This window comes from Dipodomys spectabilis, unplaced genomic scaffold, assembly GCF_019054845.1.
Source record: "Dipodomys spectabilis isolate Male_0828 unplaced genomic scaffold, ASM1905484v1 ptg000207l, whole genome shotgun sequence".
In the NCBI taxonomy this organism is placed as follows: Eukaryota; Metazoa; Chordata; class Mammalia; order Rodentia; family Heteromyidae; genus Dipodomys; species Dipodomys spectabilis.
In genome coordinates this window covers 4,302,552-4,318,060 of record NW_024870884.1, presented here as the reverse complement: position 1 = coordinate 4,318,060, position 15,509 = coordinate 4,302,552, and the positions used below count along the sequence as shown (strand labels likewise).

Genomic DNA, 15,509 nt, shown 5'->3' with positions numbered 1-15,509 from the left:
GGATCCCACCCCCACCCCTCACTCTCCACCGGAGCGGAGAGGCTCCATCCCGCCAAAGCCGCCCGGCACCAGCAGCGCAATGAAGGGACCTGTCCGCAGACCACTGGCGGGGGCCGCCCAACCCAGCCCACAAGGACCCCAACTGAACTCGGATTGCAACAACAACTGACGACCTACAGGAATCAGCAACCAAGCAAAGACAGACACACCAAAACAAGATTGAAGAGCAGTCTCCTGAACCCCCATGCGAAAATCACAGAGAAAAATCACAAGGTTTACCACTACCCAGGACAGCAAGCTCACCTCAAAAGCCAGCAGCCACGCAGGGGAGAGCCCCAGTGGGAGCAAAGCAGGAATGGAAGACAAAAACTACATCCAAGGGTTGCTGGAGGCAATGACTCAAGAAATAAAGCGAGAAATGGATCAGAAATTGAAAGAGCACAAGGATGAACTATCAAAAGATATACAGGACATCAAACAAAAGTTGGATGCAAAAATAGAAGCTGCACAAACCTCAGTAAGAAGTGAGATAAACGCCAAATTAGAGGTAATGCATACTGATCTCACCTCATTGAGAGGTGAGATCAGTACTCTGAGAACCAACATTGAATCCATAAAGGGATCCATTTCCACCATGCAAACCACAATAGAAGCCACGGTCAACAGAGTGAATGAAATGGAAGGTAGAGTGTCAGATACAGAAGACAGAATACACCAACTGGACCAAAAAGTGACAGATATGGAAAAATCACTCAAATTAAACCAAAAGGAAATTCAAGAGCAAGCAGATAATGCTAAAAAATTTAACCTTCGCATAATCGGAGTGGACAAAGGTGAGGAATTCCAGAGCAAGGGAATGCAACACCTATTTAACAAGATAGTCAATGAAAATTTTCCCCACCTCAAAAACGACCATCTTAACTACATCACAAAAGCTTATCGAACACCCAACAAGCAAGATCCCAGGAGAAACACTTCTAGGCACATAATAGTAACAATGATGGATCTGAATAATAAGGAAACAATCCTGCATGCAGCAAAAATGAAGAAGGAGCTATACTACAACGGGAAAAAAATTAGAATCACTGCAGATCTCTCCACACAAACAATGAATGCAAGAAAAGCCTGGGAAAGCACCATACGAGCCCTGAGAGCCAATAACTGCCAACCCAGACTGATATACCCGGCAAAGCTAGCATTCACATTCGATGGAGAACTGAAAACTTTTAATAGCAAAGAAAAACTAAATGAATACATAAACATTAAGCCAGCATTACAAAGAATTCTAAGAGGGGGGACACAACCTGAAGAAAGCAACCAGGAACTGGGACCTGCCCCAAACAGGCATTACTCAAAGTCTAACTGAGCAAGCACAGGAAGAAAGGAAAGAAGAAAAACTTAGGAAAACGGAATGGCAGGGACAACAATGCATCTCTCTATACTTTCTCTTAATATAAATGGGCTGAATTCGCCAATTAAAAGAAAACGAACTGAGGACTGGATCAGAAAACAAGACCCATCCATCTGTTGCCTTCAGGAGACCCACCTCTCAGCCAAACATACAAACAAACTCAGAGTGAAGGGGTGGAAAAGGATCTACCAATCAAATTCCCCCAATAAGAAAGCAGGTGTAGCTATCCTGATATCTGACAAAATAAACTTTTCATTAAAATCAGTACAGAAAGACAAGGACGGACACTACATATTAATAAAGGGAACAATCCAAGAGGAGGATATAACCATCATCAACTTATATGCCCCAAATATTGGTGCACCCAGATATGTTAAACAAATGCTCTCAAACTTACAGAATAAAATAGATCCCAATACGATAATACTAGGAGACTTTAACACGCCACTCTCACCAAAGGACAGGTCTACCAACCAGAGGATTGGTAAAGAAGCTACCGAATTAAGTGAGGCCATACTTCAAGCGGAATTAACTGACATCTACCGAGTATTTCACCCTAAAACAACACAGTACACATTCTTCTCAGCAGCTCATGGAACTTTCTCCAAAATAGACCATATCATAGTTCATTCAAGGAACTTAAGCAAATACAAAGGGATCGACATAATCCCCTGTATCCTATCTGACCACAGTGGAATCAAGCTAGCTCTCAATAACAAAGCATACCGCAGAAATTTCTCTAATACATGGAAATTGAACAGCACACTCCTTAACAAGGCCTGGGTAACAGAAGAGATCAGAGAAGAAATAAAGCATTTCCTAGAACTCAATGAAAATGAAAACACCTCACAAAGAAACTTGTGGGACACAGCAAAAGCAGTCCTGAGGGGCAAATTTATTGCCCTCAGTGCCCACATCAAGAGAATGGAGACAGACCAAGTAAATAATCTCATGTTGCAACTAAAACAGCTAGAAAAACAAGAAAAAATGGGACCTAAAGCTACTAGACGAAGCCAGATAACCAAATTGAGAGCAGAGATTAACCAATTAGAAAATCAGAAAACCATAACCAAAATAAACCAAACAAAAAGCTGGTTCTTTGAAAAAATAAACAAAATTGATGGCCCGTTGGCAAGATTAATTAAAAAAAGAAGAGAGGAAACCCATATTAATAGGATTAGGGATGCCACGGGAAACATCACAACACGCACCCAAGATATCCAAACAATTCTAACAGACTACTTTCAAAAGCTATACTCTCTAAAGGAAGAAAATCTGGCGGAAATGGATGCATTTTTAGAGAAATACAAGTTACCCAAACTGAGCAAAGAAGAAGTTAACCAATTAAATAAGCCAATATCCTATAATGAGATACAGGAAGCTATCAAAAGTCTTCCAACAAAAAAAAGCCCAGGACCAGATGGATTCACAGCAGAATTCTATAAGACCTTTAAAGAAGAACTAATACCCATACTCCTCAAGCTCTTCAGAGAAACAGAGAAGGAGGGAGCTATCCCAAACTCATTCTACGAAGCCAATATCACACTCATCCCCAAACCAGGCAAAGACCCAACCAAAAAGGAGAATTACAGGCCAATCTCCTTGATGAACACAGATGCAAAGATCCTTAACAAGATTCTAGCTAACAGAATCCAGAAACACATAAAAAAAATAATACACTATGATCAGGTAGGCTTCATCCCAGAGACACAGGGATGGTTTAACATACGTAAGTCAATAAATGTAATCCAGCATATCAACAGAGCCAAGGTCAAGAATCACATGATTATCGCCACAGATGCAGAAAAGGCCTTTGATAAAATTCAACATTCATTCATGCTAAAAGCTCTGGAGAAAATAGGAATAGAAGGAACATTTCTAAAAACAATAAAAGCCATTTATGACAGACCAATAGCCAATATTATACTTAATGGGGAAAAGCTACAACCAATCCTCCTAAAAACAGGAACAAGGCAAGGATGTCCACTGTCTCCACTCCTCTTCAACATAGTCCTAGAACCCTTAGCCAGGGCAATAAGGCAAGAAAAAGACATTAAAGGGATCCGCATAGGGAAAGAAGAAGTGAAAATATCCCTTTTTGCAGACGACATGATACTATACCTCCACGATCCCAAAAACTCCATCCCCAAACTTTTAGAAATCATAAGTCACTTCGGCAAAATAGCAGGATACAAAATAAACCCACAAAAATCAGTTGCCTTCCTATACACTGATAACGCACAGGAGGAGAGGGAAATAAAGGGAGCAACCCCATTCACAATAACCTCCCAAAAAATAAAATATTTAGGAATTAACCTAACCAAAGATGTAAAAGAACTATTTAATGAGAACTATAAAAAGTTAAAGAAAGAAATTGCAGAAGACACTAGGAAATGGAAAGACCTCCCATGCTCCTGGATAGGCCGACTTAATATAGTAAAGATGGTGATACTTCCAAAACTAATATACAAATTCAATGCAATTCCTATTAAAATCCCAATGACATACATCACTGAAATACAGAAAACAGTCCAAAAATTTATATGGAACAACAAAAGACCTAGAATAGCCAAAACAATTCTAGGGGATAAAGACAATATGGGAGGGCTATCCATGCCGAACTTCAAACTCTACTACAGAGCTATAATCACAAAGACAGCATGGTACTGGCACAAAAACAGACCCGAAGACCAGTGGAACAGAATAGAAGATCCAGATATAAATCCACAGGCCTACAGCCAGCTGATATTCGACAAAGGAGCCAAAGACATACAATGGAAGAAACACAGCCTCTTCAACCGCTGGTGCTGGGAAAACTGGGCAGCCACATGCAGAAAACTAAAAGTGGACCCCAGCCTATCACCATGCACCAACATCAACTCAAAATGGATTAAAGACCTTAACATTAAACCTGAATCTCTGAAACTACTACAGGACAGAGTAGGAGAGACACTTGAACTAATAGGCACAGGAAGGAACTTCCTGAACAGAGTCCCAGGGTCACAACAAGTTGGAGAGAGACTCGACAAATGGGACTACCTTAAAATAAAAAGCTTCTGCACAGCTAAATCTATCGCAACTAAGCTAGAAAGACAACCAACTAATTGGGAAAAAATATTTACCAGCAATATATCAGACAAGGGGTTAACATCCTGTATATACAGGGAACTCAAGAAACTAATCCCTCCCAAACCTAACAAGCCAATTACTAAATGGGCAAGGGAACTAAAAAGGGACTTCTCAAATGAAGAAATAAAAATGGCAAAGAAACACATGAGGAAATGTTCATCATCCCTGGTGGTGAAGGAAATGCAAATAAAGACAACCCTGAGATACCACCTTACCCCAGTCAGAATGTCCCACATCCACAAATCAGCCAACGACAAATGCTGGAGGGGATGTGGAGAAAGAGGAACCCTATTACACTGCTGGTGGGAATGTACACTTATACAACCACTTTGGAAAGCAGTCTGGAGGGTCCTTAGAAAGCTAAAGATTGACCTCCCTTACGACCCAGTCATACCACTTCTAGGCATCTACCCTGAACAACAGGAACCAATATACAAGGACACGTGCACCTCCATGTTTATTGCAGCACTGTTCGCAATAGCTAGGATATGGAAACAACCTAGGTGCCCCACCACAGATGAATGGATCCAAAAATTGTGGTATCTATACACAATGGAATATTATGCAGCCATTAGAAATGACAAAATAATGGCATTTGCAGGGAAATGGATGGAGCTAGAAGGAATCATGTTGAGCGAGGTAAGCCAAGAACGAAGAGACAAACGGTACATGGTCTCCCTCATAAGTGGATGCTAAATCCAAAAGGTTAGGTGATACGACAAAACTAACAGGACTTAAGAAACAAAGAACTCCCGCTCATCTGGTTGAACCACTACTAAATATCCTCATGCTGCTGATCACAAATATGGTATATAACATGTGAACACTGTTATATATTACAGACTGTGGTAGACAATTTGCTCCAGGGAAGTTAGAATGAACTTGTGACTTTGAAATTATGTAATCATTTAATCACAATAAAAAAAAAAAAAAAGAACCTCGGGGAAGGGAGGGAGGGAGGGGATGGTAGGGGGAAAACAATGGAGGGGGTAACAATGTTCAAGAGGAAGTGTACTCATAACCTCACTCATGTAACTGTAACCCTCTGTATAGTAGCTTTACAATAAAAAAAAAATTACAAAAAAAAATAAAATAAAATAAAATTCATCTTTTTATGAGTCTCCTCAAAACTCTTGGACTATCAGACAGAAATCTTGGGAAACAGACTACTCACAGCATGTTTTTTTAAAAAAAAAAAAAAAGAAAAAAGAAAAAGAATAATGAAAACATAGGATGTTACTTAGATGCTGTTTTTGTTAAAGCCAAGGATATGAAAAGTAACTTTTTTGTTTCTTTTTACAGAATGACATCACTCCTTTACACGTTGCATCGAAAAGAGGAAATGCAAATATGGTAAAACTATTGCTTGACCGAGGAGCTAAAATTGATGCCAAAACCAGGGTAAGAGTGCTACTCGCATGCATGTGTGTACTTCCTTTTTTTCTTATTTCTTTTTTATTGTCAAAGTGATGTACAGAGGAGATACAGTTACATAAGTAAGGTAATAAGTACATTTCTTGTCAAACTTGTTACCCCTTCCCTCATTTTTCTCCCACGTTCCCTCCCCCCAAGGCCCCAAGTTGTACAGCTCATTTCTGACGTATTGTCTTATGCATATCACTGTTGCATTGGTTCCCCTTGTCCTTTGTCTCACCATTCTGTTGTTCCCCTTCTCTTCCCTAATTCAAATAAATGTATATACAATACCAGGATACCAAAATCAAATACAGTGACAAGATATACCATAGGAGAAAGAACATACAAAAGAAACAAAAAATCACATAGTACATTAAAAACAACAATAACAACAAAGAAAAATCTCTTAGGTCCATGTCTTGGAGTTCATTTCACTTAGCATCATCTTATATGGTCATGTGTACATAGCTATTGAGCTATTCTGCTCATCGGATAAGATTTATCCTAGATGTATGCTAATTGTTGCAAATAAGGGAAACCATGGGATCTATGTTTCTTTGGGTCTGTCTCATTTCACTTAATAAGATTTTTTTCAAGTCTTTCCATTTCCTAACAAATAGGGTGTTGTCATTCTTTCTGAAGGAAGCATAAAATTCCAGTGTGTGTGTGCGTGTGTGTGTGTGTGTGTGTGTGTGTATCACATTTTCTTGATCCATTCCTCTACTGAGGGGCATCTGGTTTGGTTCTATATCTTAGCTATGGTGAATAATGCTCCAATAAACATAGTTGTGCTGGTAGCTTTAGTATGGCCTTGCTTGGCTCATTTGGGTAAGTGCCCAGAAGTGGGATTGCTGAGTCATAGGGGAGCTCTATGTGGAGACTTTTGAGGAACCTCCATACTGCTTTCCAGAGTAGTCAAACAAGTTTAAACTCCCACCAACAGTGCAGTAGTGTTCCTTTTTGGCCACATCCCCCCCAGTATCTGTTATTAGATTTCTTGATTATAGTCATTCTTACTGGGGTGAGATGGAATCTCAATGTTGTTTTGATTTGCATTTTTTCATATGTCTATTGACCATTCTTATTTCCTCTTCAGAGAGGTCTAAGTCTTTAGCCCACTTACTAATGGGGCAGTTGTTTCTTTGAGGATTTGTTTTTGAAGGATTTAATTTTTTGAGTTCTAAGTATATTTTAGATATAAGGCCCTTGTCTGTTGTATGGCTAGTGAAGATCTTCTCCCAATCCCTGGATTTTCTATTGATCTTCCTAACTATGTCCTTTGCCGTGAAGAAGCTCTGCTGTTTCATACAATCCCATTTGTCCAACCTTTCTTTGATTTGTTGTATTTCTAGGTCTTTAATTTAAGCCTGTGACAAGGAGCCCTAAAGTTTCTCCTATTCCTTCCTGTAATGTTTTGAGGGTGTCTGCTTTGACTTCGAGGTCTTTGATCCATTTGGAGTTGATTCTGGTGCAGGGTGATATATAAGGATCTAACTTTAGTTTTCTACAGGTGTTTAACCAATTTTACCAGGACCATTTACTGAAGAGACTGTCTTCCATCCTATTTTTTTGGCTCCCTTATCAAAGATTAGGTGGCAATAGGTCTGCGGGTTCATTTCTGGATCTTCAGTATTATTCCATTGGTCCTCAGGTCCGTTCTTGTGCCAGTACCAAGTTGTTTTGATTATTATGACTTTGCAATAGAGTTTGAAGTTTGGTATTCATATTCCTCCAGCACTGTTCTTTCTGCTAAGGATTGTTTTTGCTATTCCGGTCTTTTATTGTTCCATATGAATTTTTGGATTGCTTCTTCTATTTCATTAAAGAATGAGGTTGGGATTTTGATGGGTATTACATTGAATTTGTAGACAGCCTTTGGAAATATTGCCATTTTCATGATGTTAATCCCCCCAATTCAGGAGCATGGGAGGTTTTTCCAATTCCTTAGTTCTGCTTTAATTTCCTCTTTCAGGTTTTTAAAGTTTTCCTCATAGAGGTCCCTTACTTTTTTGGTTAATTCCTGGGTATTTTATTTTTTGTGGGCTATTACAAAAGGAGTTGCTTTCCTGATTTCAGCTGGGCTCTTTTCATTATTGGCATACAGGAACACCCCTGATTTTTGAGGGTAATGTTATACCCTGCTACTTTGCCAAAGTTTCAGATCTGCACAAGTAACTTGGGAATGGAGTCAATGGAGTTTTTTAAATACAAGATCATGTCATCTGCAAAGAGGGAGAGTTTTACTTCCTTTTTCCCTATTTGGATCCCCTTCATGTTTGCATCTTGCCTTATTGCTCTAGCTAGGCATTCTAATACTAGAATGGATAGAGTGAATATCCTTGTCTCATTCCTGAATTTAGAGGAAATGACTTTAGCTTTTCACCATTAAGTGTAATGCTAGCTGTAGGTTTGTCATACACAACCTTTATTGAAGAATGTTCCATGGATTCCTAGTTTCTCCAGAGCTTTCATCATCAAGGGGTGTTGGATCTTGTCAAAGGCTTTCTTTGAGTCTATTGAGATGATCATCTGGTTCTTACCCTTGCTCTTGTTGATGTAATGAATTACATTAATTGACTTACATATATTGAACCAGCTTTGCATCCCTGAAATGAATCCTGTTTGATTATGGTGTATGATTTTTTTTGATGAGTTGTTGAAGTCGATTGGCCAGCATTTTGTTGAGAAGTTTTGCATTGATATTCATCAAAGAAATGGGTCAATCATCCTCTTTCTTTGATGAGTCCCTGTCAGGTTTGGGGATGAGGGTCATGCTGGCTTCATAGAGTGAACTTTCACTTTCAATTTCATTGAAGAGTTGGAGGAGTATTGGTGTGAGCTCTGCTTTGAAGGCCTTGTAGAATTCAGCTGTGAATCTGTCTGGTCGTGGGCTTTTCTTGGAAGGGAGGTCTCTTATTGCTGTTTCTATTTCAATGCTTGATATGGGTCTGTTTAGTTGGTTTAAGTCTTCTTTGTGTAGTTTTGACATATCAATATTTGCTATAAATTCTTCCATTTCTTCCACATTCTCAAATTTGTTAGCATAAAGGTTTGAGAAGTATTCCCTTATAATGTTCTGAAGCTTGGTTGTTTATGTGGTGATGTTTCCATTCTTAGCTCTGATTTTGTTTATATTTGGGTGTGTTCTTTTCTTTTTTTGGTAAGATTTGCTAAGGGTCTGTCCATTTTGATAATTTTTTCAAAGAACCAACTCTTTGTTTTGTTGATTCTTTCTATGGTTTTTTTGGGGAGGAATTTTAATTCATTTAATTCTGATTTAATTATTTGTTTCTGATTACTGGATTGGGGTTTGGTTTGTTGCTCTTTTTCAAGGAGCTTCAGGTGCATCATTAAATTGTTGGTTTGAGATCTCTCCAATTTGTTGATGTAGGAACTTGGAGCTATAAATTTTCCTCTGAATTCTGCCTTCACTGTGTCACTGGTAATTTGTATGTTCATTTTTGTTAAATATTATGAACATTTGAATTTCCTTCCTAATCTCTTCCATGACCCACTGGTGGTTCAACAGTGTGTCGTTCAGCCTCTCTGTGTTACAGGATTTTCTTTGGTGGCTTTTGGTGTTTTATTCCCTTGTATTCCCTAATTTTATTCCCTTGTATTCTGAGAGAATGCAGGGAATAAATTCAATGTTTCTGAATTTGGACAGATTTGCTTTGTGAAGTGGGAATACTGTCCCAAATACTTTTGCATTGGTTAACTAACTGCTGGCTTCTTTTCTGTTTCATTTATTCTAATCTCTTGAAAAATAACTATCACATTTTTGGGTGTTTTGCGGGGGGAGTGTCCATCATGGAGCTTGAACTCTGGACCCCATCCCTGAGCTTCTATACTCAAAGCTAGTACTTTACCTCTTTGAGCCACAGCACCACTTCTGGTTTGACGGTGGTTAATGGGAGATAAAGAGGCTCACAGACTTTCCTGTCCAGGCTGGCTTTGAACTGTGACCCTCAGATCTCTGCCTCCTGAGTAGCTAGGATTACAGGAGTGAACCTTCAGCACCCAGCTGACATTTTTTTTTTCTTAAAATGGGGTAGCCATCCATATTTATACATCATGAATACATGTTTAAATAGCATCTGCCTTAATTATAGAAACAAGGTCTACTGTGTAGAGTTTGAGTCTATTCAATTTTCAACAATTACTTGACATTACAGGCTGAACTATTTGGTCAGTTTGATATTAAAATAGATAGTTTTTTTTAATTGAAAACTAAATTTACTCTTCTTCACTGCTGGTAGGAATCTAAAATGCTGTGGTCACAACAGGAAACAGTATGGACATTCCTCAAGAAGTTAAAAATAGGACTGCCATATGGTCTCTCTCTATCCTGCTTCTGGGTATAGATACAAAATAATTGAAAGCACAGATATTAGCACCCTCATATATATTACAGCATTATTTGCAAGAGCCAAGAGCTGGATTAAAAACTTAAATGTTGATTAATAAATGCATTTTAAAATGTAGTATGTACATAGAAATGAAATAATATTTAGCCACAGAGAAAAAGGAAATCATATCACATGGAGGAACGTAAGGACTTTATGCTGAGAGAAATAAGCCACTCACAAAAGCAGGAATAGGGTATAATTCCACTTCTATGAGTTACCTATAAAGAGTCAAAATCATGGAAATAGGATGGAGCTATAGCTTCATGCTAAAGCATGTGCTTAACCATGTATGAGGCCCTGGGTTCAATCCACATCGTCAAAGCATAAAAATGTAGAAATATAAAATAAATTGTGGTGGTAGGAAGGAGAAATTGAGGAATTTTTTTAATAAAGCAAGGATAGAAGGTTCTATAACTCATTCTACCACAGTGTGACCTAGTTGACACCACTGGAATATGCACTTAAGAATGGTTTTTAATTCTAGCTACTCAGGAGGTTGAGATCTGAGGATCATGCTTCAAAGCCATGGAAGGAAGGTTTTTCCAGTACTGAGATTTGAACTCAGGACCTTATGCTAATTACTTATCTTGCTTGCTCAAATAGTACTCTACCACCTAAGCCATGTCTTCAATAACACAATTAAAACATTTATAGCTAGAAATTTTTAAAGCCAACCAATATGTCTAGTGAGATACTTATGGTATGTTATATTTTTTTTATTCTTGTGGTAGTAGTACCAAGGCATGAGCCCTTGGTCCTCATCAATGCAATTTATTTGGTATGAAGTTTTGTGGACATGAAAAAGAACTGAAACTTAGAATTGAACTTGAATCCTGGTTAAGAGTTTAACCAGATAATTTAGCTTGTAATTTCACCATCTGAAGATAAAGAAAACTAATGGTCAGCTTGAAGGATTACTGTAGTCTTAGAAGCAGACCAGAAATAATGCCAATCATTACTCATGTGTCTTTGAGCCCTTTTAATATTAAACTTCTAGCCAGTGAGTTTTCATGTCCCTACCTGTCATGTATGTGTTACACAATCTGAGCAAAAGCCAGCCAGCCTAATAAAAAGACGACTTCTCCATAAACATCCACTTATTTAAGGGCTACCATTCCCTATCATTGTACCTCCTGCAGACCTGAGCTCCTCCCTTCCGTTAGTCGCAGTCTCCATGTTTCTACAACTAGCCTCGTAACCTTAACTGATTCCTGTAGTGCTTTAATTGATTATTTCATTCATCAATCACTGCATTTATTCATTCAATCCATAAGTTACTATTGAGTGTCTACTGTGGACCAGGCATAGCAGGCAGAAAAAGCAAGACAGGACATCATTTTCTGGGCCTTTATGATCAGTAATTTTGTCTTCTTATCTACCCCAACTGTGGATTTCATCAGATGACCCAGACTTCTTTGTCCTGATGGCTACTGAGCCTGAGAACCATGTATGCACCTTGTATACACACACACACACACACACACACACACACACACACACACACACACACACACACACACACACACACACACACACACACACACACACACACACACACACACACACACACACACACACACAGCCTTCCAGAGAGGAAATGTGAGGGGCAATGAAGGTTGGCTCTGAAGGACTGTGTCTGTTGGAAAATGAAGATAAACCTTACTGTACTGATTTTTGTATGTTTCAAGAAGGTATTGTCATCATTATTATCTTTTTTTTTGGTCAGTTGTGGGTCTTAAACTCTGGGCCTGGGTGCTTTCCCTGTGCTCTTCAGCTCAAGGTGAGCGCTCTACCGCTTGAACCACAGACCACTTCTGGTTTTCTAGTGGTTTATTGGAGATAAGAGTCTCATGGAGTTTCCTGCCTGGGCTGGCTTTGAACCATGATCCCCAGATATCAGTCTCCTGAGTAGCTAGGATTACAGGCATGAGCCACTCGTGCCCAGCCAGTATTATCTTTTGTGTAAAAGAATGCTAAGACCATTGCTGTGAAATCTGTGTTCTGCTGGGCATAGGCTGTTAAAAGACACTCTAAGGAATAACAAATAGAGATATACTGCTTTCCTCACTTGATTATTACACGGAGGTACAGATCATTTGTAAATAAGAGAAATATCTCTGAGGAGAAATGTAGTATGCGGGAGCCAAGCAGCCTGACAGCCTCTGGGATTCTGATAGGTAGATTGGAAATTACTTTATCACTCCTTCTGTAGATAAGCATCATCAGTCATCAAAACAGCAAATTAACCAAGTACTCATGACTTTAATCCTAGCTACTCAGGAGGCTGAGGATCAAGGTTCGAAGCCAGCCCAGGCAGACATATCTTAGATTTTTTTTTCCAGTTAACTATCAAAAAGCCAAGAGTAGACATGTGGCTCAGCTGGTAAAGCACCAGCCTTGAGTGAAAAATCCAAACAAGACCACAAATTCCAGCCCCAGTAACAACACACACACACACACACACACACACACACACACACACACACACACACAGCAAAGAGCAAACTAGCAAAAAATTGTCACTTTGCATGCTACCAATACTTTCACAATTTGTTTGGTACAATAAGAAGAGAAACAACTATGCAGGAACTTGATATAGGGGTACTCTAGTGTCACAGAAGACAGCTTGGAGATAAACATAAAAGTTCTTCTGGATAAAACTATCAGCAATGGAATTTTTTAAGTAGAATTTGCTGTGCAGCTTGGTTCCCTTACCACCTATCTGGTTTTGACTTGGATTTCCTTTTTTCATCTCATGTGAATGAGATGATGTGGATGTGAAGGAAAGACTTGATAAACCAGAGGACAGAAAAGCCTGTCAATCTTTTGTTGTTTTCCGGCTGTGGAATGGCTTAGGGGAGGGGTGTCAATAGTTCATAGACTGAATTGTTCATAGACTGAATTCCTGGCAGGCCAAATGGAAGAAAATGTACCATATCCCCAAACTATGTGAACCGTGTGTGTTCTCATCAAAGCTTTCCTTCTGCCTTGCCAAAAGGAGGAAAAGAAGGGGCGGGGTGGGTGGTGGGTGGTGGGAGGAGGAGCGAAGGGGGGGAAACTGAGCTAAAATGTCATAAAGCCATTAAGGACAGTGGAATGCTTTTCATCATTACAAGATGTGGCTACCCAACCCAGTTGTAGCGTTTGAGAAAATAATGTTACTTTCCCATCTACCTACTCAACACTTCCTGCTATTGTGGCTACCTGGTTTCATTCAAATCTGAGTTGGTGTGCACTAATTCCCTGGGGTTTGGGTTCTTTGCTTTCTGTTTGTTTTGCAATACTAGGATTTAAACTCAGGGCTTTGTGCGTGCTAGGCAGGTGCTCTACCACTTGATCCACACCTCCACCCCCCTTTTCTCTGGTTATTTGCTCAGGCCATAATTATGTTTCACAGTCACATGTGACCTTACCTCTGTTGAGATGGGGTCTTGCAGAGTTTTTCCCCTTGGATTAGCCTGAAAACCTGATCTTCCCATCCTTCACCACTCTCGTAGCTGGAATGACAGGTACATCTCACCACATCCAGTTATTGGTTGAGATAAGGTAGGTCTTACAACTTTTTGCCTTGGCTAACCTCAGATTGTAATCCTCCTGAGCCAGAATGGCCAGCCTGGAGACCAGCATCTCTTGACTTCACTTCAGAGGTCAACTTAGAAAGACCTTTGCCCTATGACTCTTTTCCCTGCCTGGGATGCTGACTTAATAAAGGATTCTGTTTAAAAGAAAATCCATAGAGCCCTCTCATTCAAGGAAGTAAACTTGAATTGTGCTCAGAGTAATCTGAGTGGTTGCTGAGCAAGATCTTACCAGCTAGCAAAGCAGCGTGAGCGTGTATTTTAATTTTGGATTTAGGGCTTAATCTCTAGTCTTAAATGTGACTAGAAAGTGGTATAATTGTGTCCTGAGAAAAATTCACACTCCTAAAATCTTTATTCCCTTCTTAATACAGACAGGGAGCTGTCCCTGATCATCTGTTTTTGTTTTTTCTGCAGGTTATTATAACTTTATAGGCCTTTAAGAAAAATTATACTTATACTCCCAGCTACTACTTGGAAGGCAGAGAGCTAGGGGATTGAGATTCCAGGCCAGCCTGAGAAAAAATTAACCAGACCTTAATATCAACTAAGAAAGCTCACCATGGTTGTGTATGTGTGTGTGATTCCAGCTATGTAGAAAGTCTAAATAGGAAGACCCCCCCCCCAGTCAGAGCATACCCACCCAAATACACATAGAATCCTCCCTTAAACATAGCTGTAGTAGAAGAGAAGAGGGCATATGTGACTCCAGGTCAAGTAGTAGAACTCCTGCCTAGCAGAAGGAAGACTAAATACAAACCCTAGTAGAACTTTTTCTAGATTAAGAGAAGAGCTGGGCACTGGTGGCTCATGCCTGTAATCCTAGCTACTCAGGAGGCTGAGATCTGAGGATTACAATTCAAAGCCAGCCCAGGTAGGAAAGTCTGTGAGACTCTTATCTACAATCAACCACCAGAAAACCAGAAGCGGTGCTGTGGCTCAAGTGGGAGAGTGCTAGCCTTGAGCTGAAGGGCTTAGAGACAGCACATAGGCCCAGAGCTCAACTTTCTTTACTTCCCTGTCCTGATACCTTTCTGGTAGTGTTGGAAAGCTCATTTACCTTACTAAAATAGTGATCTAAAAGTAGTGGGTGCATGTCACATGCCTGGTTCTCCAGAAGAATCTATAAAGCAAGCACAGCACAGTTTTTATTTTAGCTAATTGCTATACGTTTCCCAGTGCAGGTGTTCAGAAGGTGATCCACTTTATCCTCCTATTTTCCCTTAGCAGATGTTGGTGACACTCATATCCAATTTCTTTTTAATAATTCCGTACCAGTTAGGCCCACAAATACTCCATAGTCATCAACTATAAAACATTTTTCATTGCCTTTCTTTACCAAAGGATAGACAGCAATTCAATAAGTCACCATTTCTGTTTATTTATGAATCTTAAGTTACTTGAACATACAACATTTTGTTGAATGCTGGTTGCTCATGTCTGTAACCTTAGCTGTTCAGCAAGCTGAGATCTGAGGGTCACAGTTTGAAGCCAGATCAGGAAGACATATGTGAGAGACTTTTTAATCTCTAAGTAACTAGAAAAATCCAACAGGGATGTGTGTTT

At 39.5% G+C, this 15,509-nt stretch overlaps 1 protein-coding gene across 9 annotated transcripts in view; it reads left to right on the top strand.

Moving 5' to 3' along the window:
• Ank3 (ankyrin 3) overlaps positions 1-15,509 on the top strand; it is a 446,602-nt gene that overhangs the window by 280,217 nt on the left and 150,876 nt on the right. For all 9 annotated transcript variants that reach the window (XM_042696439.1, XM_042696433.1, XM_042696436.1 and 6 more), the window contains exon 8: positions 5,843-5,941. In XM_042696439.1, coding sequence (XP_042552373.1) covers positions 5,843-5,941 — 99 coding nt within the window. The remainder of the gene's footprint in view (positions 1-5,842; positions 5,942-15,509) is intronic.